This window comes from Cydia amplana, chromosome 22, assembly GCF_948474715.1.
Source record: "Cydia amplana chromosome 22, ilCydAmpl1.1, whole genome shotgun sequence".
Classification (NCBI taxonomy): Eukaryota; Metazoa; Arthropoda; class Insecta; order Lepidoptera; family Tortricidae; genus Cydia; species Cydia amplana.
In genome coordinates this window covers 9,739,726-9,764,458 of record NC_086090.1, presented here as the reverse complement: position 1 = coordinate 9,764,458, position 24,733 = coordinate 9,739,726, and the positions used below count along the sequence as shown (strand labels likewise).

Sequence of the window (24,733 nt, the reverse complement as noted above, 5' to 3'; positions counted from 1 at the left end):
CCAGGCGCTGATCTTCCGATGAGACCATCCGGTGAAACAATCACGACAGGTAACATGAACATGATGAAAATAATGTGTATTGTCATAAGTTTACCATTATTGCAGATGGCGATTCCTCTGTCCATAGCAAAGTTGAGAACGGCCATGATGATACCCAGGGCTGCTAAGAACACCCAATCTTCCCCTAACCGGGCGAACGTGTGCCGCCATATGTAACCTGAAACAAAAGCATATTATGGAAAACTTTGCCTCCCAGGAAGTATCCTTTAGTGAGCGAACTTAGTGATGAGCATACTGTGGCAAGTAGAACGAGGGTGCAGCGTGACGTTAGGCCTTCAGGACACGAGGCGTAAGCGTGAGCGTCGCGTAAGCATGGCATGAGCGTGGCGTAAGAGTGATCGTTCTGTTTCAATATAAGTTCTTCACGCTTACGCTACGCGTACGCCTGACGTAATGACGACAGAGATTTCACACTAAGCGTGCTATGAGGCATACGTTTGCACCGAACTGCACGCCCCGCTGCAAACATCGCTCGAGCGTCCACTCACTAAGGAAAATTATTTTCTGCACCACAAAGAAAACATATTTAAAAACAGATTTACAATGTAAATAAAGGTAGCAACAGGGGGTCTTATCAATTTTCATATGTAGGTACCTACTAGATATGCCATTATAAGGCACCTGGGAGTTTCACCTGAAGAAAAGTATGCAGAAAGGCTCCGTTTCTCGTTTAAGAATGAATGATGGAGAAGTGATCTCTCACCTAGCACCTTGACGAACTTCCCATTCGGTCGGCTTTTCCCCGTCGCCTCTAACTCTTTCTGTCGCAGTTTGTCGTCTTTCCGCCGGCGCTTGCGCAGGCGCCGCAGCCGGCGCGCTTCCTCGCGCGCCGCTTCACTTAGGTCGCGTTGGTAGCGGCCATACATCTGGAAAACAAGTTGATTCAAACATCAAACTTACTTCTACTTCGTCCTCGCGTTGTCCCGGCATTTTGCCACGGCTCATGGGAGCCTGGGGTCCGCTTGGCAACTAATCCCAGTAATTGGCGTGGGCACTGGTTTTACGAAAGCGACTGCCATCTGACCTTTCAACCCAGAGGGTAAACTAGGCCCGTATTGGGATTAGTCCGGTTTCCTCACGATGTTTTCCTTCACCGAAAAGCGACTGACAAATAGCAAATGATATTTCGTACATAAGTTCCGAAAAACTCATTGGTACGAGCCGGGGTTCGAACCCGCGACCTCCGGATTGCAAGTCGCACGCTCTTACCGCTAGGCCACCAGCGCTTCGATTCAAACATCAAACATCAACATTTATTCAGCAAATAGGCCACAAGGGCACTTTTACACGTCAGCATGGAATTTACATACAAGCAAAAAAAAAACACATCAACAATTATAAAATACATCTAAGCCGCAGATTTGTAATAAGCTTCTTTGAGAGATTGTTTTTTGAGTCCCGCGTGCCTGAAGTTCAGCAGGCAAAACCACGGAACTTGTCTTCAGACTGTAAGGTTTCTGGGCTTCAATCATCCACGAGGAGAGCGTTTGAGTTTTTTTTCCAAAATTATCGAATCCATATTAGGTACACGGTACACACAACACAGGTGTCACTAACTTTTTCCAAAATTATCGAATCCATACACACTAAACAGGTGTCACGAAAGACCTTAACAATGATAGCGAAATCAAATTGGACATTTTTAATATAAATAACCGATTTGAAAAAAAAAACATCGTTTATAGTTATTTTCGATACAAGTGCGAAAAAGAGGAAATTCGAAACGAGTGGCGATAAATTAAAACACGACCGAAGGGAGTGTTTTAAATCGACACGAGTTGCGAATTACCTATTCGCACGTGTATCGAACAACGTTTTACAGTAGATATGGCACTTTAAAGTTTAGACATACGCACGAAAAGTGCTATTTTACGCACTAGTGCGGAAAAGTAGCCCCATATGTACTGTAAAATACGAAACGTGACATTTTTGGCTTTGTTGCTGATTCACCTCTTATTTAGGTACACTTGTAATTTGAAAAAGCTGTAACACTAACTAATGTTAATGTAGCTTTATAAATCTGTCCCGAAAATGTATGGCCATTATAAAAGTTTATGATCTCAGCACACACTATAAATAGTCTGACGACAGGAGCTTATTATATTAGCAATCATCCTTATTAAAATAAACTAAAACTACAAACAAATTAAAATTAAAATTTAGGGGTATAAATCAAATATAAGATTGTACCCACAGAACAAGTAGAATGGCGATGCGAGCAGGGTACGTGTCGCCGCCGGTTATGAGCAAACGCTCGCATGCTTATACTCGCCCGCGCTGGCCGAAAAACGTAAACATGCCTTTTGCGCCACAATAACCTTCAGATTAAGAAGCCAGACATCAAATCTGTCTAAAGGAGGCGTATCCATTCACCACGCACACAAGTTTTTACTACCGTTGCGCGAGTGTTAGTAAATGTGGAGAGGAACGAGCGGCGACACCGATTCCGATACTAACTGCGCGCGATAGCCATTCTAACCTCTTTAATATGTTTTGTGATTGTACCAGAGCCGTGATTGTACCAGAGCCTTTATTAATTTTGAACTAAGTCATAATTTATGAAGTTTATGAAGGGATGATTTACATTGTCATTTTAGATTTGAGTTACTTTCAGATACAAAACGTTAAACATTACGAACACATACCACCACTCGACTCCCCCTTTCAGCCATTTCATCCTGGTCCATCCTAGTGTATGAAAGGGACGGAACTCTAAAGGCAAGACGGTTAAACTAGCCTCTGTCTCCACTTTAAACTTACGAGGGCTGTTTGATAAGTACCCGTTTTCCAAATGTATTAATATCACGGGCCGAAAATATGTATACAATCGTTTTAAGCCATTTTTCAGAGGTGGGAAAATTTAAAAAAAAACAGCATTCTTTTGTTTTTTTCTCATTTGACAGCGATTCAGTGAAAGCGTGAACTTAAAATTGTGAAAATGGAGAAAGAGCAGTATCGGTCTGTAATTAGATTCTTGTTTTTGGAAGGAAAAACATGTGATGAAATAAAAGTAAGAATGCAAGCGGTTTACCATGAATGTGCTCCTTCTATGACAACCGTCAGATACTGGTTTAACGAGTTTAAGCGGGGGAGAACAACCGTCTTTGATGAGGATCGCCCAGGCCGCCCAATTGAGGTGACTACAGACGATATGGTTAAGAAAATTGAAAATATCGTTTTAGCCGACCGCCGAATTGAACTTCGAGAAATCGTTGATGCTGTCAATGTTCCAATCGAGCGGGTACAAAACATATTAGAAGAAAAATTGGGTATGAAGACAGTATCGGCGAGGTGGGTGCCGCGTTTACTCACGGAGGAGCAAAAACGGAACCGACTGACTACTTCGGAGCAGTGTTTGGCCGTGTTCAAACGTAACCCGAAGGAGTTTCTGCGTCGTTTCGTGACCGTAGACGAAACGTGGGTCACCACTACCCCCCGGAAATGAAAGGGCAGTCGAAGCAGTGGATTTTACCGGGTGAACCTGCGCGAAAGATAGCAAAAATCGTTCCATCGGCTGGAAAGGTCATGGCGACCGTTTTTTGGGATTCGCAGGGTATTATACATATTGAGTTCTTAGAAAAGGGGAAAACGATAACAGGGCAGTACTATGCCAATTTATTGGATGAATTTGACGCTGGGTTGAAGGACAAACGACCCCATTTAAAAAATAAAAAAGTACTGTCTCATCACGACAACGCACCAGCTCATTCGTCTAGAGTTGTGATGGCTAAATTAACACAATTACGCTACGCCCTATTGCCTTACCCCCCGTATTCTCCAGATTTGACCCCATGCGATTTATTTTTGTTTCCCAACCTGAAAAAATGGCTCGGTGGTAAGCGATTTGGATCAAATGACGAAGTCATTGCCGCCACAGAGGCCTATTTTAATGACTTTCCGAAATCATACTTTTTGGATGGTTTATTGAAGCTTGAATATAGGTGGAACAAGTGTATAGAGTTAAAAGGAGACTATGAAGAAAAATATATGCATATAAACAAAAACAACTGATTATTTTTTTCATAAACGGGTACTTATCAAACAGCCCTCGTAAAGTTCTTTGAAGCATTTTCCAGTTTTCAACTCGATTAATAGAAAATTGTATTAGAAATTTAAAATAATCGTTGCCGCTCGGGTTTCGTCGTGTTAAACACTTTCAGCTAAGCTTCTTTCATTTTCATCTCCTTGGCATGATCGTCAAATCAGGTTTTTTTCCCAACTTTTATCACTGGTAACTACTGGGGAAAAAAATTCACCAACTCGGTTTGGTGGTAACTATTTAATTACCTACTGGGAATTATTTTTCCCAGTAGTTACCAGTAGTAACAACTTGGTGGTAACTAGTGGTAATAAACCGTAAAATCGGTATGGGTAGATTTGTAATTAAGTAAGATTCAACACGTGAGTTCATTCGTTCGAAAGTTCACTTTTTTTCGGTAAATTTGTCGATTAGTATTTTGAATTGTCATTAGGTAAATTCACTTCGTTTATTCTATAACTCTCGGAGAACGTCACAGTTTGCCTTGTTTCTAGTAATATATGGTTTTTCTGTTTTTGATATAAAGAAAATCACAAAATCAATCTGCTACTACGTAAAGAGTAAGAAAGTCTAATTGCTACTGAAGATGAAACTTAATCTTCTCTAGCCTTGAATCTGCTGTTTGCTATAGCTATCGGATTATCTCCGGGCAAACATAGATAATTGGAAAATGCCTAAGCAATTATTTATAGCAACCAAACATTGCTGTGTCAACATCTTCAATAAGGCAACGGAGGAACAGGTGACTCAATGTCTCATTTTAGGATACTTTTGTAACTTTTGGTTTTTAAAATCTGCGAGAAATTGACGTTTGAAATAACCTTTGCATAGTCTGGGGAGTCTGGGCTATCAAAATCGTTGCATTGTTATCTTGGTCTAACTATAGGTACAAACACTGCCAGCAGTGCCAGCGGATGTTTAAAATGGTAGTAAAATCAATTGTTTACAAATACTTACCATAAAACAGGCAATATATTTAAGCATCATCCTTAAAGTAGTCCTTAAATACCGAAATACAAATTCACTAACACTACTTTAATGAAAAAATATCACACACACTAAAATCACAACACAGTTCTCACTTCAGTCGCAAAATTCAAAACTGAAGTACCTATCGAATCACCAACGTGTTCTAAAAATAGAATTTTAATAACTTCTTTATTAGCCTTAATCAATCTATAAATACTCGTATCACACTAAACTATAGGAAATGTGAGTACTTTGGGAAGATATCGATACATTCGCAGTACCTTCAGGTCTGAGATACAATACAGAGGAACGTAGCATGTCCACCAATTAGCGAATCGGCCCATCCAATCAAAATGCTGATGCATAAAAAGTATCCGCTTAAAACTACTTGGAACAACAAACAATGAGAGACAATTGTGCGGAAATAGGACTTTCTATTTGTTAAGTACTTAGGTCTAGTAGACCCACAACTTTGAAACTGTATCAAATCGTCACTGTAGATTTAGGGCTCTACTGAAAATCCGGGCTGGTTTTTAGGGTTCCGTACCCAAAGGGTAAAAACGGGACCCTATTACTAAGACTCCGCTGTCCGTCCGTCCGTCCGTCCGTCCGTCTGTCACCAGGCTGTATCTCACGAACCGTGATAGCTAGACAGTTGAAATTTTCACAGATGATGTATTTCTGTTGCCGCTATAACAACAAATACTAAAAACAGAATAAAATAAAGATTTAAGTGGGGCTCCCATACAACAAACGTGATTTTTGACCGAAGTTAAGCAACGTCGGGCGGGGTCAGTACTTGGATGGGTGACCGTTTTTTTACTCGTTTTGCTCTAGTTTTTGTTGATGGTGCGGAACCCTCCGTGCGCGAGTCCGACTCGCACTTGGCCGGTTTTTTTTTAAGCAACTCGATGAAATGGGTCCTGGGTGTCTAATTAACATCATCTCAGTGACATATGTGCCGTTTTCAAGTAAAAGGGTCCACTTTTCCGCTTAACATGAGTACGAAATTTGCTTGAATCTTTATAAATGTTAACGCGTCACAAAGTGGTACCTTTTGCTTGAAAATGTCACTTTAATTATACTTTTAACAAAACCGGAAGGTTTAAGTAGTGTATATGGATATTCCTATAATAAGGAGCAGTGTCACGAGTAAGGACTGTGTAAGGACTGTAAGGAGTAAGGTAAAATGCGGCCAAATCCGTATGCGCGTGAGCGTCGAAATAAGTCATATATTCGCCAGCGTCTATGTGACTTACTTCCTATACATCTCGCTCGCTCATACTGTCAAATTAGTGCGTCATCGTCACTGGCGCGAAAAGACGCTAGCGAATATGTCAGTGTCAAACTCGCGGGAAGGGTATAGCTGCTTACGGATGACTGACAATAATGTAGCCTACTGTTGGTTGAAAACACGTTTGCACCTTACTTCTTTGTAATAAGGTGAAAAATGTAACCATATATTTGACGTCGACTGTACAGACCGCGCAAAGCATAGAAAAGAAACAATATAATTTCATTTATTCGTAATATTATTGCTAATAGTGTAAACATTATACTCGTACGAAAAAACCAGTTCAACCAGAATTAATTGTCAGGACCTTCAATATTCGTGTCTCCTTCATTATAACCTCCATTCAAAAATTAGCAACTACATAATTGGAAAATAACAAACGTTTGATACACATCGCTGGCTCTGTGTAGTAAAAATATTGAAACACAAGATCAAAGGGAGCATTGTATGATGTGTTATCAATGTCAAGGTATTCAGTAAGGTGCTAAATATGTTGGTTAGTGTAACCAAGTGTAACTGAATGTAGGTGTAGATACTAAGGAAATTTAAGTACAGTCGCCATCATAGATATCGGAGCAGCCGATTTCTTGAAGTTTTGAAGGTTGTATGGGTCAAAATTCCCATTTATTATTTTAGTTTTAATAATTATTAGGACAAAGTAACTGGGTAGTATACCATGGCACCCATATATTTCAAGATTTTCCTACACTAAAGCGTTCTCTTCGGTCAACCAAGCATTAGCGCTATCTCCATGGACAGGTTTTGTCAAATAAAGCGATATTTAACCATTTACACAGATAAGCTCTTAATCTTTGAGCCTTGGACGTCACGCGCTCGCGTGCGTCACAAAATCGCGAGGAACTGTTGCGAAATACACTCAAGAGAGATGAAAATGGGTAGCTTCCTGTAGAAATGACCCATTTGCATGTTAATAAAGAGCATGGAACTCCTGCGCCGCGATTCGTTGCTCGTCGAAATAGGTAAGGCATTTACGCAGGTTCGATTAGTTTGGAAATGCATCTCTCTGGCCTCAAACCACTTTGGAAAGGTTGAAAGGTTAAATGGGGCATTATCTATGAAACACGCCGCACAGCGTCAGGCGGCATTGTATTTGTATCGGAGCATCATTAATAATGGCGTAAGCGCCATCGACAATAAGGTCCTTTTCATAGATAACGTTACAAATTAGTTTAAAACTGCAGCCCTTAACCTAAGTACCCAAACAAATGCCAGTAAAGTAAGTTAAAACTATGACCCTCGTACTCAAACGGTTACCAGTAGGTTAGGTTACATACCACCATACGTAGGAATTAGAATCAGAATCATTTATTTTGCTAGAACAATTAACTGACATGAATGTAGGTTAGATTTAAACATTTTTAATCTTAGATGTCTGCGACCCTTCAGCAATCAAAATGTACCAATTTTTTCCATTAGTACCTAAACTACAATAAAAAAAATTCTATCACACGATTAACAAAAAAAGAGAACACATTTATCCCGCATAAATAAAAACTCTCAGGTTATGAGGCCCTTAAATTTGGGTAGGTAGGAGTACTGTCTTATGAAAAGGGCTTATTTTTGTATGGTTTTCATAGATAAATAAGTTCTTTTGAAAAGTCACTCCTCAATGTATGACATTTTATGATGTTCCTATACCTATCTGATTAAGACCTACGTTAAATCAATCCAATCACTATTGTCTACCCTACATTCTAGGCATTACTTCGTACCTATTCCACACAAAACTTCCTCATTCCGGTTAGTACTCCCACCACCAGTCTAGACCAGAGTCTAGTTCTAATTAGCCTATATTAAGCCCTAGGGAATGCACCGCTAAGAATAGCCCCGCCCACGATTCCGTCCACCTAATTCACAAGACAGCAGAACAAGAATATACTCGGTATAACTTCAGATACGGGACAAGAGTCTGTGGTCTTAGTGAAAAGGGTACAAGTCTCGGGCAGCGCAGTTGTAAAAGGGTGTACCTAATAAGTTCCACGTTACACTTATGCCCTTTTACATCTAAGCTTCGAGACTTGTACCCTTTTTCACTAAAGCCACAGTATATATATAGGATTCCTTTACAACCTCATTGGTTTATTGAAAAGAGACTTGCAATGAGGCCCTGCCCTGACGAACCAGACCAGCTCTAACAGGCTGCAGGCAGGCTCTAACAAAAAAAAAAAAAAACGTTTATTCAGAGATCTTGCTTACAACTAATTACATATATTCTTCTGCCAAACCACAGAGTGATTTGTTGGCAGACGAGGCTCCTACACACACAGTATCGATACAACACGTAGTATTTTTCTTGATTCTTATATGATAGTCAAACGAGCAGAGGACCTTCACCCATGGACATAAGCAACATTGGTTGATTCCTCTGATCTCCATTCGTTCCCGCCTCAGTGGAACGAGATGTAGTAGGAAAAACGAGAGTATGCGGAGATGAGCGGAGATAAGACACTATCGTTTCAAAAACTTCCTTCCGGTATGCACAAAGAAATTGCTTGTTCAAATACTCATCCTCCCGCTCATTGAGTATGCTGATGTGTGCACAACGAACATGGATCAAAATTCTCTCAACAAACTCGATCGACTAGTAAACAATGGAATACGGTTCATTTTTGGAATACGTAAGTTTGATCATAGATCCAGCTACCGTCGCCAGCTCAAGTGGCTTCGGATACGTCAGCGCCGATCCTTTCGAATAGGTACTCTCCTCACTCTTCTCTATCCTGTTTGAGCCCTCCACTCCAGAATATCTCAAATGTAACTTCAACTTTATTACCCCCCGCCCAGGCTGCGAAAAGCGCGCTGCCCGCTCTCTTAAACTAATATAATTAGTTGTAATCCACATCTCTTCTCCACTACAACCAATGCTATTGGTTGCTGAGGCAGAGACGATAGAGGAGAGGAATCAATCGGAGCGGAGAAGAGATGTAGATTACAACTAAGTAATTCTATTGGTTGATTCCTGGAAGGCCGTCCTCATAAAACTGTGCAGTACCAGGCGAGGCTCACTCCGCGATTTCGTCGCGTCGCTACAAGAACCTACAAGTACATGCGGCCCACACCAATTTCGGTGTCTACTGTCTAGCCATAGTAGTTGACGCGCACCGCTACGGAACGGAGGCCTGCTCGCGCTTGCGCCACCTAGCGGTCATCTCTGTCGTAATAGACGCGTTTTGTTAGAGAGTAAATCTTCTCTACCCAGTACTGGACAGACTTGTATTTTTATGAAGTTAGTCCCTTAAAAACATTCTGTGGCAGTACGTATATATGGGGGGGGGGGGGGGGTCACATCTATACTAGCTTCCCCGAGGTGATATATGGTTGATGAATGTTGAATACGAGCCAGTCTTTAACTCTTTAATGAGTCTGATTCCATCACGCAACCGAGGTTACTACTTGCTTTGGATTTCCTTGCATATTCAGACGATAGTTCGACAAAAAGTTGGATAAAGAGATACGAAAAGCAGCTTGTTAAAAAGCTAAAGGAAAGGAATAAATATATTGTATAGAAAATTATAATATGTATGAAACAAAGTACACCAGGTATCTGTACATCTTGGTCACCCTTTACACTGCTCGTAATACAGATGTAGGTACTTAATGACCCATAATAGTGTTTGCCATCGTATCTTCTCTAAAACGTTCGTATTTGTCATATTATATGCAAAATGCATTTGCATTAGGTATATGCAAAATGGGGGGAAGGTATAATTTGAAAGCTGTTTGAAAGAGATTGAGTTGCAACTCCCGAAATATTTATACTTATATATTTAAATTTATATATTTACACTAAAAAATGTATTTCTTATTTCATTGAATTTTGTCATATACCCTCTCTCTACTAATATACCAAAACAATGCGTTTTGGTATATTAGTAGAGAGAGAGAGAGAGAGAGAGAGAGAGTAAGAAAAGATAATTAGTTCGTCTCCAATTTTATAGTACACAGGGTGAATTGGAAAGTACCTAACAAGCAACTAAACCGACCAGAAAAAAATATCAGCTGATAAATTCTTAAAGACCTTGAAGCTATGTGGGAAGTATTTACATAATATTTACATATTACATAATGTATGCGATAATCGTTGGTCACGCGGACTTTACATTATTAAGGCACACTGGGTGCATTTACAAACGCGATTCATTTTTTTAGTAGCTGGTGGAGACCTGGTGTTTACGCAACTGATGTGGTCTGGCCTTTATTATGATGACTTGTATTTGTATGCAGTTAGTCCCTCAAAAACATTCGTCCTTTATAAACACAGGATCGAATTGAGGTAAATTACTTATGAATGCGCCTATTCCCATCCGTGTCCAGCGGGGACAAATAGGAATACACCTGGAAGTCGGGAGTCTGCTACTGGATTCGAACCTACGACCTATAGTTAAGAAATCGTATGCTTTACCATGTGACTACCAGTGCAAACAACGGAACGAACGTAAATAAGCGAAATAACAACTTATGTGCACCCATAAAGACATAATAGTAGCGATTATACTGAGTTATGCACTCACTTATAATAGACGACCATCATTATACATCTAACGTAATGTGCGAGCATTTTACTTTGTCAACATTACGATTGAATCTGAACTTTAAACATGTTTACATAGAGTTGACATTTCTAAGGTCTTTGTCGTTTTTAGTGATGATTTATTTTGCCTAATGTGCGGATTTTTATTTTGCATATCTATTACTTTGCTCATATAATGCATTGTTAAAATTTGAACCGTAAACCTGTTTGTATAAAGTAGACATTATTATGAATACTTACTTGAGTTTTGAACCTTTTAAAATATATATATTGACAGAAATTGCTGTCGTTAGCAAACTTTCAAAAAGCGAAATAGGTCTGAATTCAACATAAATATGTCGATAGCCCGTACAACTAGGTATACTTAACGTATGCTTCATGCTTACTAATTATTCTTTATTTAAGAATTTCGCTGAAAATTTGCATAATGCATATATTTTTGAAGATATGCCTTAATAGGATAATAAAAAGGAGACTAACGCAAAATGTATGAGGTCCTAAACAGGATAGTCGCTGAGCAAATAATCAAAATTTTCTTATATTTACTTTTATGGAGCACAAAAAAGTAAAGTAATAAAAAACTAAGTAGTAAATATACAAATAATAAGGTTGACTGGTAGAGAATGCATTTTAGCATTAAGTCCGCCTTTTGTACGTTTGTATTTTCATTTGTGCAATAAAGATTACATAAATAAATAAATGATAAGTATGGAATAGGACAGTAGTTCCGACTTATATCCAAAACAACAAGTACACAGGAACTGACAACGTTGCATTCTCAGCTCCTGTGAAAAGCAAATGATTATTTGTCGTCAAAATTTTGAAGTAAAAATGTTGTCGTATCGTCCCCGTATCGTGGCATCTAACCATCTATAGCAACCATCTTGTCGCAATGGTGACAGGAAAACATGTAGCTCCTAACAATTTTATTGCACACCGCATAGCTAATAGCTACAATTATAGATTGAGATGTTTAATCATTGCATCGATTAATCTATAATCGTTTCCGCGCGTGTATACGATTAGTTCGGTGCATTAAATGCAATTATTTATAAATTTTATAATACCGATGTTTTACAAAGTTTATGATAACTTAATTAGGGCGATAAGAAGAAGATATATTTTATAAGAGGTACTTAATTTTACTATCATTATTTTGTCTAGCGATTTTGTTAAATTTCCTTGCACATACGTAGGCCGCGGGGCAGAAGCAAATTTCTCGCTCGTTATGTGGTTAAATGCGATGTGTAATGAACCCTAGAGGACGTCAGCTGTCGCTCCGTTGATGAGTTGAGAAACGGCAGCTATCCAAATACGTAAAGAATTTAGTTACTCAGATATACCTTTTTTCAGCTTACCTGACCTTTAGTAACAAGCAAGAAGTGCTGTAAAAGTATGTAATTCCTATTCTAAACACTTGAGTATGATATTGGCAGCGACCTTTTCTACATAGGCCATAATCGAATCCAATGCCATAAGCAAGTACAATCACGAGGATCCACGTGTTTCGAATGCATATGCGCCTGAGTGGATCTAGCACGTGCTCTGTTGCACTTATTCAGGAATAGTGTAATTTAAGCGCACTTATTTGGTTTGAAGATGAATAGGTACAGTCACTGCAATAATATGTTACACAACGAAGGCCGCAAAAATATCTGACACGATCTTATTTGTAGAGCCATAAGAACGTGTCATATGTTTCTGAGGCCTTCGAAGAGTAACATATTATTGCAGTGACTGTACCAAAGTTATTTGTCAAAAATGTCATTTTTGATACAAGACGTATTTACCGGCATTAACCTTACCTTAAAATAATAGTGCTATTGTATGACAAAAACAATATTCATCAGTACGGCTACCATAATCAGTTTGGCACTGACATAAACGCCGTCGAGAACGTAATTTACTTTCTATACATCTCGCTCGTACTCGCATATTAGTGCAAACGAGATGTATAGAAAGTAAATTACGTTCTCGATAGCGTAAATGTCACTTTTGACACCGACAGTGACTCATGGTACGGGCTCTAGATGCAACAAGCATTATAATCTATATTCTAGGCCTTACAGGAAATAATTTCATTTTGTCTAGAGTCTAGACTGTAACAAGCAACATTATTGTCTCGTAACACGATGACACTATTACCTGAAGTCTAGATATCATGTCGTGCGATAAATTACATAATGGAAATTCCGGAAACAATAGAAAAAACACATAAAACCGATTTACAACATCGAAGTGATCTCATACTTAGGTGCTTAACAAAAATAGCTAAAATAAATATAAATAATAATAAATAAATAAATATTGGAGGACGTCTTACACAGATCAACCTAGCCCCAAACTAAGCAAAGCTTGTACTATGAGTGCTAGGCGACGATATAACATACTTATATAGATAAATACATACTTATATACATAGAAAACATCCATGACTCCGGAACAAATATTAGTGTTCATGACACAAATAAATGCCCTTGCCGGGATTCGAACCCAGGACCATCGGCTTAGCAGGCAGGGTCACTACCCACTACACCAGACTGGTCGTCAAAGGTTTTTAAAAGTTTTTTGACGGACACTTTTTGATACATCGAGACATCCTTACCTCTACCTTCATTATATGGTTGTCAAATCTCGGCTATCATATTGTTGCGGTTGACGGTGTATAGCAAAATACATATTAGTGGCATTCACTGTTGCCTACAAAAAACTTAATTGCTACTTACCTATCCTAAGCATGTTTTGAAGTTGTCGTTTAACCGCCCGAGTGACTTTAGTGACTTTGTTTAAAAACACGATGCAAGCTTACAGTTTCAGACCAATTCACTTACATGCTAGGAAAATAGATAAATTATCAAAATAGTAAGGATACATGCTAACTAATCAAGGATTAACATTAAAAAAAGACAAGTAGTAGACTCTATCACAATGTAATAAAGCTTACGAAGGGTCAGTTGTATATATGTCATCGTCACTTACTCTTGTAAAGTTCACACGTGCGATCATCTCGCGCAGCTTGTAACGCCACATTCTATTTACAGACAAGTATCCTTATAATTGATCTTCATTAATATATGCGACTACGTTATGACTTATGAATACTATGGTGTTAAGAACATGACTTACATATACTTACATACACATGCACAGTGTCATGATGCGACTTCGTGGTTAAGAGAATAAGAGCGTGTCAAGGAAATTTCGAACACCTCGCCCGCTTAGCAACTTCTGCTGCTGGCTGTACACGGCTTTATTAAAAGTTTAGTTTGTCTTTATTAAGAAATTGAATTTTCCCGCATCATCACATCACATGTTATTTGCAGTGACTTATTTTTCATAGGTGTTTTTCAATAAAAAGACACGTCAACATTGTGTAGCCCTTCTCTAGTGCTAAAAAACGAAATACAATGTCAGTTTACGTTCCAATTTTGAACAAATGTTGGTCAGTTTGAGGAGTACAGCCTTTAGTTTAATTTATTGCTCCTGTTACAGGAAGCACCCTGTATATACCTATATGAATAAACGCCATTGATTTGCCGCTCGCCGTCCGCCCGCGTCCAGACCGCGTCCTAACCACTTAATCCGTAACATATCGCATACCTCATTACCCCCGTTCCTTACATTTATACCGTGTCCATTGCAGCTAAATGGGACATTTGTCCAATCACCGGCTTCCTCAGCCCACGCCCAACCTGGCCAATTGTGGGCATTAGCGGGTGTCGAGTTGCGTGGATTGTTTGGACGGTGTTTGCCCACTTAGTGGTGTTCGATTACAGGTAACCGTTTATGTGATATAAATGACTATAAAAAGGATATTCCCGTTTAGACTTGTGAGGACGATATTTTAATTTGTTCACTACATACCTACCTACTTAAAAGGAATTAAATTCCTGCGTAATGACAATAATTATGATTAACATATAGTTCTTACAATTATTTGGAGATACATGTTTATTTGTCTCATAATGTACTTATATTTATCTGTGAGAAAACAGGAAAATGGCGACTAATAGAGCTAATGTCTTGAATCATCGTGGTAAATTGAGTTGAGAGCATTGAAATGTAAATATTTTAAGCACTCATGGTCATTTGTATTAAATAATTATATACACCTTAAAGAATCAAACACCCTAAAGAAAAGCACGAGATGGCCTTTGCCATTTACGTTAGAGACTGCGAAAACTTGATAGCTTCATACATTCCGTTCCGGCTGATATGATGCCGCTGATTTCTTCGGGACAGCCAAAGTTTTTTTCGCGATTTCGGCATTCGTCCCACGATAAAAGTTGTTCAGTATGACCTAGAAATTCACTACGCATAGTATGGCTGGTGAATAAAATTCCACCCTGTATAGTTAACAAGTCCCAGTTTTTGTAATTTATAGTAATTTCTTTCAGTGTATGCCACTACCGTAACTGAGACTAATCTAATGATAAGATTCGACATTCATTGTAATCCGTCAAACGGTGTAACATTACATAACCTTCCACCTAACCTAACTTCGGCAGAGTAATGACGAGAAAATTACAGTGACAATGAATCAAGTAATCCTTATAAACAGAAACCTTCAGCAGATCGGGATGAGGTCAAAAAAACTGGTTCAAATTCAAGGTCCACGTCGCGTGCTTCCTACAGGATAGACCCACGCACCTTCCGAGAGAATCAGGTAATCAGGCAATGCCATCTAGAGTTTGCACAACATTATTAATTTTGCGGATGGTACGACTAAGCTACATAAACACTACTACACCGCTGTACTGATACTTACATAAAGACTATTATTGAAGGAAGAATAGAAAAAAGAGAGGCAGAGGAAGGTCGAGACGTGCGTTTTTGAACCAAGCTAAAGAGAAAATCAATGTAATGACGTATATCAGGAGCTCAAAACAGTGGCAGAGAGAAGAACGGAATGGCGACTACTCCACCGACAAGGGCCAAGCTCTTAAATTTGTGATGATAACGACTAAGCTACCAGCCTCGTGACTTAAGATGCTTCCAACTGCTCCTTTTGTAATGTTAATAAAAATATATATCAAATTGCCGGAAGCGGAAGAATTAAAAGCGGAAACAACTGAAGCAGCATTTATCAGCAAGCTGAAACAATGAATGATTACGAAATGTTATATAAATGAATATTTAGAAGACATTAACTGATGTATTAAGTGGAATCTAGATGTATTTTATTTATCATTGTAAGTATTATAGTGTTATGTGCAATACATGTATTGAGTATTGAGATGTTTTTCGCAACTTGGTAAAAGCGCTGCCGAAAGAGCGTGCGACTTTTCAATCCGGAGGTCGCGGTGTCAAACCTCGGCTCATATCAATGAATTTTTCGGACCTTATGCGGAATTTAAAAGAAAAGGAAGAAGGAATTAGCCGAGTTGTTATTTATTTATTTAATTGTCGGCTGGCTATGCTAAAAATAACATTCCTATCGAGATTTTATCGTCATGACTGATGCGATTTTTATCTGAGTAAGTACCGGAAGGCATCTATGCAGAAAATATAATGTGTAGGTAATTCATGTTTCTCGCACGGGGTATTTTCATTCCCTAAAGGTGACATTCGGCTGGCAGAGTAGCAGCTGCAGCAACAGTAATGCTGCCTGCTGTGAATGAGACGTATTATGAAAATCGGTCTGTACCCATAGAAGTGATGTCAAAACGAGATCGAAATTTTGCGGTGCATTAGGTTCAGCCAGCGTTTTTGATAAATCGTAGCGCTTTTTTATTTAGATAACAATACGGTTTCCAAAAAAAAAATTAGCAATCTTGGGCCTTTCTTTACTAATTTTATCGATTCGATACTTGATTTTCTTGACTTCCGCTCGATAGAAAAAAATCACCAACATAGGTCTAAAACGCATATAGGTAAACGTAGATTTAAAAATTTGTAACAATTTTTTCATAGCAGCTAAAAATATGAAAATTGCTTCTAAAAATGCGCATGTTTATTTTTGATCGAACTCATCGATTACTTTTTTTTGTTAAAACTTACAAAAAATTAAAATTCAAGAAAGTGATTTATTTTAATTTTGACAAAATGTACCTAAATGATTGTAAATAATAAAAAATATTAAGATATAAAAAAACAAAACAGAAAGTAATATCCACGATCCCGGGCCCGCACAGCCATCTCGCTCACGCTTGTGCTCAGTGAGAGTGACAGAACCTGGTTCCACGGGGCCTTAATTCCAATGCCGCTCTTATGTAGTATACGTGGGATGTATGTATGTAAGTAATTACGTCCCATGTCGTGTCCTCTGTCCACGACTAGTCATTGTCGAGGTGTGAACTATTGTTCTTTTACATAATTGCTTAAGGATCTAGTTACAGTTATTATATTACCACCTTGAAGGATACAATATCCATCGTTACGTAAAGGCAACATGAGACGAAGTTTTTTTTGTAAATTGCTTCCCTCCAGCTCAGATTAAGAAAACCTTAAACATTTTCCTATTTTTATTTGAACCTTGTTAGGTATAGTAAATATAAACGCTGTGATGTGAAGCCGATGGTCCTGGGTTCGAATCCCGGTAAGGACAATTATTTGTGTGATGAGCACAGATATTTGTTCCTGAGTCATGGGTGTTTTCTATGTATTTATGTATTTGTATATACAATTATATTTATCGACATACCTAATAAGTTCTTATTCTCACCAACCGCCTCAGTTAAACAGTAGACCTTTAGGCCCACTTGCACCCCACTAACCCGGGGTTAAGCGGCTAAACCGTTAACCTAGTGTTAATTGTACTGGTAACCATGGTAATTCCAGGTTTTACCGGTGAAACCCGGGTTAGAGAAATGCTGCAAGTGGGTTTTAGTGTATCCGATTAATGGCCTTGCCACGACATTGCGCGACTGGGTTAGGACAACCATAGGTGGGAACTGGGAACGAAAGGTTCGATCGCTGTGTCTCGCCCCAACCTATGGTTGTCGCCTTAACCGAAGCCAGTCGCGCAATATCGTGGCCAAGCCGTTACGGTCAATCAGACGCTCAGCCACTGACAATCCAACCTCTAGACTGAGCTTAGGCCAATTTCATGAAACCGATGCTGCCAAAAATACGGGGGTGCGGGGGGACGAGGTGAGCGAGTCCCGTGCCGTGATTGGTCCGTTCAAAGACACGGACCAATCACGGCACGGGATTGACTCGAAGATGGAGTAACGCTACCGTATGTGTGGCAGAGGGGGTAGCGCGACTATGCTATGTCTAGAGGTTGGATTGTCTGTGCGCTCAGCAGACGGCGCGTGCGCCCATGGCGTGTCAAGTTCACGCGTTTTCGCTAATGACAATGTCAGTAATGACACAATTGCCCTTCCGTCCTCGCAACGGCTCAAGTGTGCATTAGCACATCACCATTACTACACTTACACACGCTAATGCTTGTGCTTATAGATCGAGTGAATCGAGGTCTTATGGTTAAGTAAATAAAAAAAAAAGTAAAAGCCTTTTATTTATCTCTAGTCCAATTACATTACAATAAAATTGGTGTCTTAGGTTCCCCTTGAGCACTTGACCCATATGGTGGAAATATTTGCTGGCTATGGATGAGGTCTTGGATTTGTATGGAAGAGTGATAGAGAAACACAAAGCGATTCGATAGCGAAGCGCAAGCGGCGATCATCACCTTGGCTAGGCCGCTTTCGATAGAATTCTTCTGTCGTTTCGTTTAATTGTACATAAATATTCAAAATGGTAGATTTGGCATAAATGACTTAAGTGCCAATAGGTTGTATGTCATTTAAGGCCATTATATGTTTGCTGTGATAATGACTCAATAAATAAGTTATTTTTTAACTAGGGAACAAATCAAATTATTTTATGAAAATATTTCCCGCCTCGGCCACCGCCGGTGAATTTGTTCACATTTTATTTGGTGTATGATATATATTTCAGTGTATAAGTTTTTTTAAGCTTATGAAGCTTATCTCGAGATCTACAGCTCACAGACACACTAGTTAAGTAATAGTAAATACATTGTTGGCATTGTTGCACATCGATAGTTAATTATAATAACATATAATATCCAATCATAATCATATGACACCAATATAAATGTAAATTAGAATAAAACAAATATTATTATTATGTAAATAACCGTTATCTGTCACATGACTGGTCGGTGGTTGACGTAGCGATAATTTGTATGTATATATGTAAATTTGTATGTAAATAATGTTTAATGTGAGTCACAAGACTTGAGAGGTTAATCGGGGTTAGATTAAGACTTGTTTACTTTTTACTGATTTATTGACACATTATGTTAATGTTAATTTGCATGTCAACATTTACGTGGAAGTAGGGCTACATTCCATTAGTTACTTAACAAAAAAAAATGATTTGATACAAAATCAGTGTCATTTATAATAATAAATGTGTGATCTGGTGTTATTTATAATAGGTAGGCCTGCGGCTTCGTCTACTTAGAAGAATGATGATGATTGATAATACCTAATCCGGGATTCGAACCCATCAGGGCCACCGGTTTCGTAGGCAGACTACGATAAAGTCGACCGTTCGACTTCAGAAATCCTTGTTTGTCCTTCTGTCTGTCTGTCTGTCACTTTGCCATTAGTCTAAGTCAGAGACATTTTTTGACTATTAGAGATTAGATTTCTAATTTATTGTTTGTATGTACATACCTACCTAATATGTTCCACGATGTTCATTAATTAGATGATTTATTCACTCTATTAAACTTGCTCTCTGAAAGCACCATTTGGTGAAGTGGGATTCCTGATAAAAACCATAAAATGATAGTCTGTGCGGAAAGAGAAGAGTCGTAGAATGTATGGGGCCCAATACAATCCATGACTCTTCTCTTTCCGCAGACTAGCATTGTAAAACTATTGTTAAAGAATTTAAAACACCTCACTTCTCACCTATTTGGCCAATTACCTTCGTTCGCGGCTCACGAGGGCCGCTAATCAAATTACGGGGGCACATGATCAAGAACTCTAACTGTTACAAACTACCCGCTAATTGGCAATGATTCGACGAATTTAGGTAAACGACCACGTCATTGGTTACCAGAGGCATGTTTAGCGTCATCGTTTGAAATCAACCTCTTTAAAGTTCCATACCTCAAAAGGAAAAAAAAACGGAACCCTTATAGGATTACTCGTGCGTCTGTCCGACCATTCCCTCCCCCCCCTTTATCTCCGAAACTACTGGGTCTAAATTTTTTTTCAAAATACACTAAGTAGTTCTTTATCTATAGATGACACAGGAAAACCTATTAGAAATGTGCAGTCAAGCGTGAGCCGGACTTAATGTAGAGAACCCTTGAAACGCGAGTACGACTCGCACTTGGCCGGTTTTTTTTGTTAGCCTGGTTTAGTGTCGGACTGCTGGGCAAAGGCCTCCCCTCCTTTCCTCCACTCAACCCTGTCATTTGTACTTCCCTTCCCGCCAATCCGGATAAAATGCGTCCAAGGGCCCGTTTCTCAAAAGCTTGTAACTTGTAAAACGAGCGGATGTTACTTTTGGACAGCTTTTGTTAGAAAGGGACTTCCACTTGCATTACAAGTTACAAGCTTTTGAGAAACGGATCCCAAGACGTCGCGCCATCTTCTTTTCGGTCTGCCTGAAATCGACCACTATGCCTGGGAAACTTTAGCTGAAGACCGTGATGGATGGCGCAAGCGTGTTGGAGGGGAGAAGGCTATGCGACCAAGCCTGGTTTAATGCGTTAGATAGGTGTCGCAGAAAGCGAACCGGGACTGGCCCCGTAGACAACATGCCAATCGCTAACGCTACGTAGCGAACGAAACGCAACCGTCACCGTCACACTAATATGGATTATATGGAAGAGCTATAGAGAGACATAAAGCGATTCGATGGCAAAGCGCAAGCGATTGTCACCTTGGCTAGGCCGCCTGGAACCTCAGGTGGCATGAGCTTTCTCTGCAAAATGTGGGAGCGGTTCTAACGATTTCGATGAAATTTGCTATATGGGGGTTTTCGGGGGCGAAAAATCGATTTAGCTAGGTTTTATCTCTGGGGAAACGCGCATTGTTGAGTAATTTATACGTTTTCCGAGCAAAGCTCGGTCTCCCAGTTTTATTTTTATTTTTTATATTGAATAACAATAAGAAACAGTTGATCCACCCAGTTATGACGCTGTTGCAGAAATTTTTGTTTGTTTATTTTGTAATGAGACTAACTTATCTAAATGCTATTTAACTACGTTTGTTGTTGGAAATAACATATATTATAAAGTCAACGAACCCTTGGTTTGTTTGCAACCTTCATAGGGATAAAATTCTCATAGGGATAAAATTCCTATATGTACTAATATTATAAATACGAAAGTAAATGGGGCTTATTGTGATTATTGTAATAACTAGATCTGAATTTGTTTTTGATGTGATCTCTGTCAGCTGTCAATAGTGACTTATTCTGGTTGGAGAAATGTCACTGTTGACAGGTAACAGATCATATCTAAAATTGTATACGGTTCTCAAAATAATATAGGTTCCAAATTTCATCAAAATAACATGTGTGTGCACATATTTTCACACTTGATTGTACCTATAGGTATCGAATTCCAAAACCTAAGTGGGTTTTATCGAATCGCTTGACGTTGCTCGCAAATATTTCAGGCTATCTATTTAGACCAGCCAGCCTATTATGGATAGCTTTATCCATCTTTATCCACGTGATAAAATAACTGTCACTGTTTAACACCGTGGGAAAGAAAGTGACGGACACCGTTTTATCACGCTGTCACGTAGACAAGAACGACCATCATATCCGTACTGGTTGGGACCTAAAGCGTTCTATCTGTTAGAAAATAGTGTGTACCTACGCACCTATTTACTACGTAACGTTATCTGTCTCGTGAGCGTTTTGAGATCAACTGTAAGGCCGAAAGAGTTATATATAGTCACGTATATTGTCTTAAACATATTTGCATAATTTCTGCGTATTTGAATGCGTCCAATTGTATCGAAAAATATACCTACGTAGACAAAAACTTTTAGGAATAATTTTCTTACTCACATATTTTACAAAATAATATTATAAATTAAAACTATACGATCACTTGGGCCATTTTATTTAAAGTTGTCCCCTACACTTTTTTTCGAAATTGGGATTTTTTATGTTATTTCTACTCAGAATCATGAGCTCTTTTGATATAATAGGAGAAAAAGAGTGTCCCAAATTTTCCATACATTTTTCGATCTTTCCATTTCGTGACCGCCATACAAAGTCTATGAAAAATGGTAACGGAATGGGAAAAAAACCTTGGGACACTTTTTTCTCCTATTAGGATAGAAAGAGCTCGTGATTCTGAGTAGAAATAACATAGAAAACACAAATTAAAATATATTATTATTATTATCTCTTTATTTATTTTTCCTCTTACGTTAGGTTATTTATAATATGAATATAAAAGTAAAATATAAAAACACTTACAAAACAATAAAAAATACATATAAACACATTATAAAAAACCTAATCTAGGATGCCGCCGGCAGCGGGGCAGGGCCCAAGCTACCGGTGGTCAGCGCCGCAGAGAGAGGAACCGGCGGACTATCCGCGCCGTGTCCAAGATCACCGCCTTCTGCATCTGGCCCTTGATCCAACCACCTAGCGAGAGTCTCTCAAGATGTTGGTCGAGACTCTTCGCTATTAGACCGTTCGCTGAAACAACTATCGGGACAATGATCGTCGAGTCGACATCCCACATGGCGGTTATCTCGTGAGCCAAGTCTAGGTACTTACTGGACTTGTCCTTCTCGGCTTTCACGAGATTCTCATCATGGGGGATGGTGATGTCAACGAGCACGGCCCGGCGTTGCGCTCGATCTATTATCACAATGTCAGGCTTATTGGCTACAATAGTCCTGTCAGTGATGATAGATCGATCCCAATAGAGCGTGGCACGACCATTCTCGAGAACTGGCGCAGGTGAATACCTGTAGTACGGTACTTCGCGGTCCACAAGGCCGTATAGAAGAGCAAGCTGCTGATGAATAATCCTGGCTACGAGATTATGTCTGTGCAAGTACTCGCCGTTAGCAAGATGAGAACAACCGGAAATGATATGCCTGAGTGACTCTCCGGGACGGCGGCATGCCCGACAAATGTTGACCGTACCGTCTTTCAGGATATATTTCCGATAGTTGTTCGTCATCATTACTTCGCCCGCAATTGCAGGTCCACATCGGGTCCCGTGAGGGCCTTGTAGAACCGCCCGTGTAGAATCTTACTCTCCCATGCCGCCCTGCGATCCGCAGTAGTACCACAGGTTTGCGCCAGTTCTCGTTTGCCAAGGAGAGCGGCGTGAGGTTCCTGTCTACTGCCACCACATCACGATGCATCCCACACTCGTTGTTAAGGAAATAATTCCTGAGATTGTACACCTCGCGGTTGTGGAGATCCTTGGCGTTTAGGAAGCCTCGGCCTCCACATTTCCGTGGAATGTACAATCTCATAACTGACGAGCGTGGGTCTAGCATGCGATGTGCGGTGAGCAGTGATCGGACCCTCCGATCCAGGGCGTCCAGCTCGGTCTGGGTCCACCTTAGTATGCCAAAGGAGTATGTGAGTAGGGGCATTACCCAGGCGTTGAAGGCGCACACTTTGTTGCCTCCTGACAAAAGACTGTTAAGGACTTTTGTGAGCCGACTGAAAAAGCGCTCCTTCACCGACCGTCTAATACCCTCGTCCTCAATACCCAACGACTGTGACATACCAAGGTATTTGTAGGTTTCTGATTCAGAGATAGATCTGAAAGACATTGTCTCAGAAGGTTGTAAATTTGTTGAATTTACAACTCTCCCCCGCTGTACATGCATAACCGCACATTTATCGACACCAAACTCCATGTTGATGGCACTACTGAAGACTTCGGTGGTTTTCAGTAGCTCCTTCAAGTCTTGGTTATTTGGTGCAAATAATTTGAGGTCATCCATGTACAGAAGGTGAGAAATGACTTCACCCTCTCTCCGAAGCCGGCAACCTAGTCCCAAATCCTTCAGCAGGGTGCTGAGGGGATTCATTCGGATTATTATTATTATTATAAAAAAAAAGTGTAGGGGACAACTTTAAATAAAATGGCCCACTTAACTCTAAGTTCAATATTATAACTGCCATATATGTGGCTTCGAATGAACTAGAGGGTTAAAAGAAAATATTTAGGTATTTTTAGGTCAACGTGTAGAGTCATTCCCAAAAATTCTAACAATCGCAAACATAATTAAGTTGCGTTGTTTTATTATGTAGGTAGTTCATATGGCCACTTACTGTGTCCATCACCATATCAGCTCGATGGTATTATAATAATGTATTATCACCCAACTTACATATTATGTAAAGTAGATACTTACATATAATTTAGCCGACAGGATTTAATCGGAACATTGAAACTTTAAATGAAAGCTTGTAAAAAGCAGCAGAACATTAATTTCACAAGACCACGACAATACCTAAATGTCTACATTTTAATCAAAATATTTTTGGTTTTAGAAAAACTCTTGAACTAAATTAAAGTTAAGTTTATGTTTAATGACAAAACTACTTAATAGATAACCTAGACAAATAGATAAATAATTTATTTGACAACCTAGAAAAAACAAGATTCCTTGGTTTTTATTTGTGATGACTGATGACTTAATAATTCCCTAACTTTCACTCAATAATGCAATAAGTTCATAGGGCTAACAACTCTTATTAAGATATTTAAAAAAAATATCCCACAGGGAAATAAGAACCAGGGATGTTGCGAATATCCGCATCCGCATCCGCAACCGCGGAACATCCGCATTATTTTCAACATCCGCATCCGCACCCGCATCCGCAT

General features: G+C 39.3%; 1 protein-coding gene across 1 annotated transcript in view; it reads right to left on the bottom strand.

The window, feature by feature from the left end:
* Nucleotides 1-24,733, bottom strand: part of LOC134658522 (chloride channel protein 2) — a 68,866-nt gene that overhangs the window by 43,410 nt on the left and 723 nt on the right. Inside the window, exons 2-3 of the mRNA XM_063514209.1 lie at nt 764-926; nt 95-217 (exon numbers count right to left, since the gene is read on the bottom strand). Coding sequence (XP_063370279.1) covers nt 95-217; nt 764-926 — 286 coding nt within the window. The remainder of the gene's footprint in view (nt 1-94; nt 218-763; nt 927-24,733) is intronic.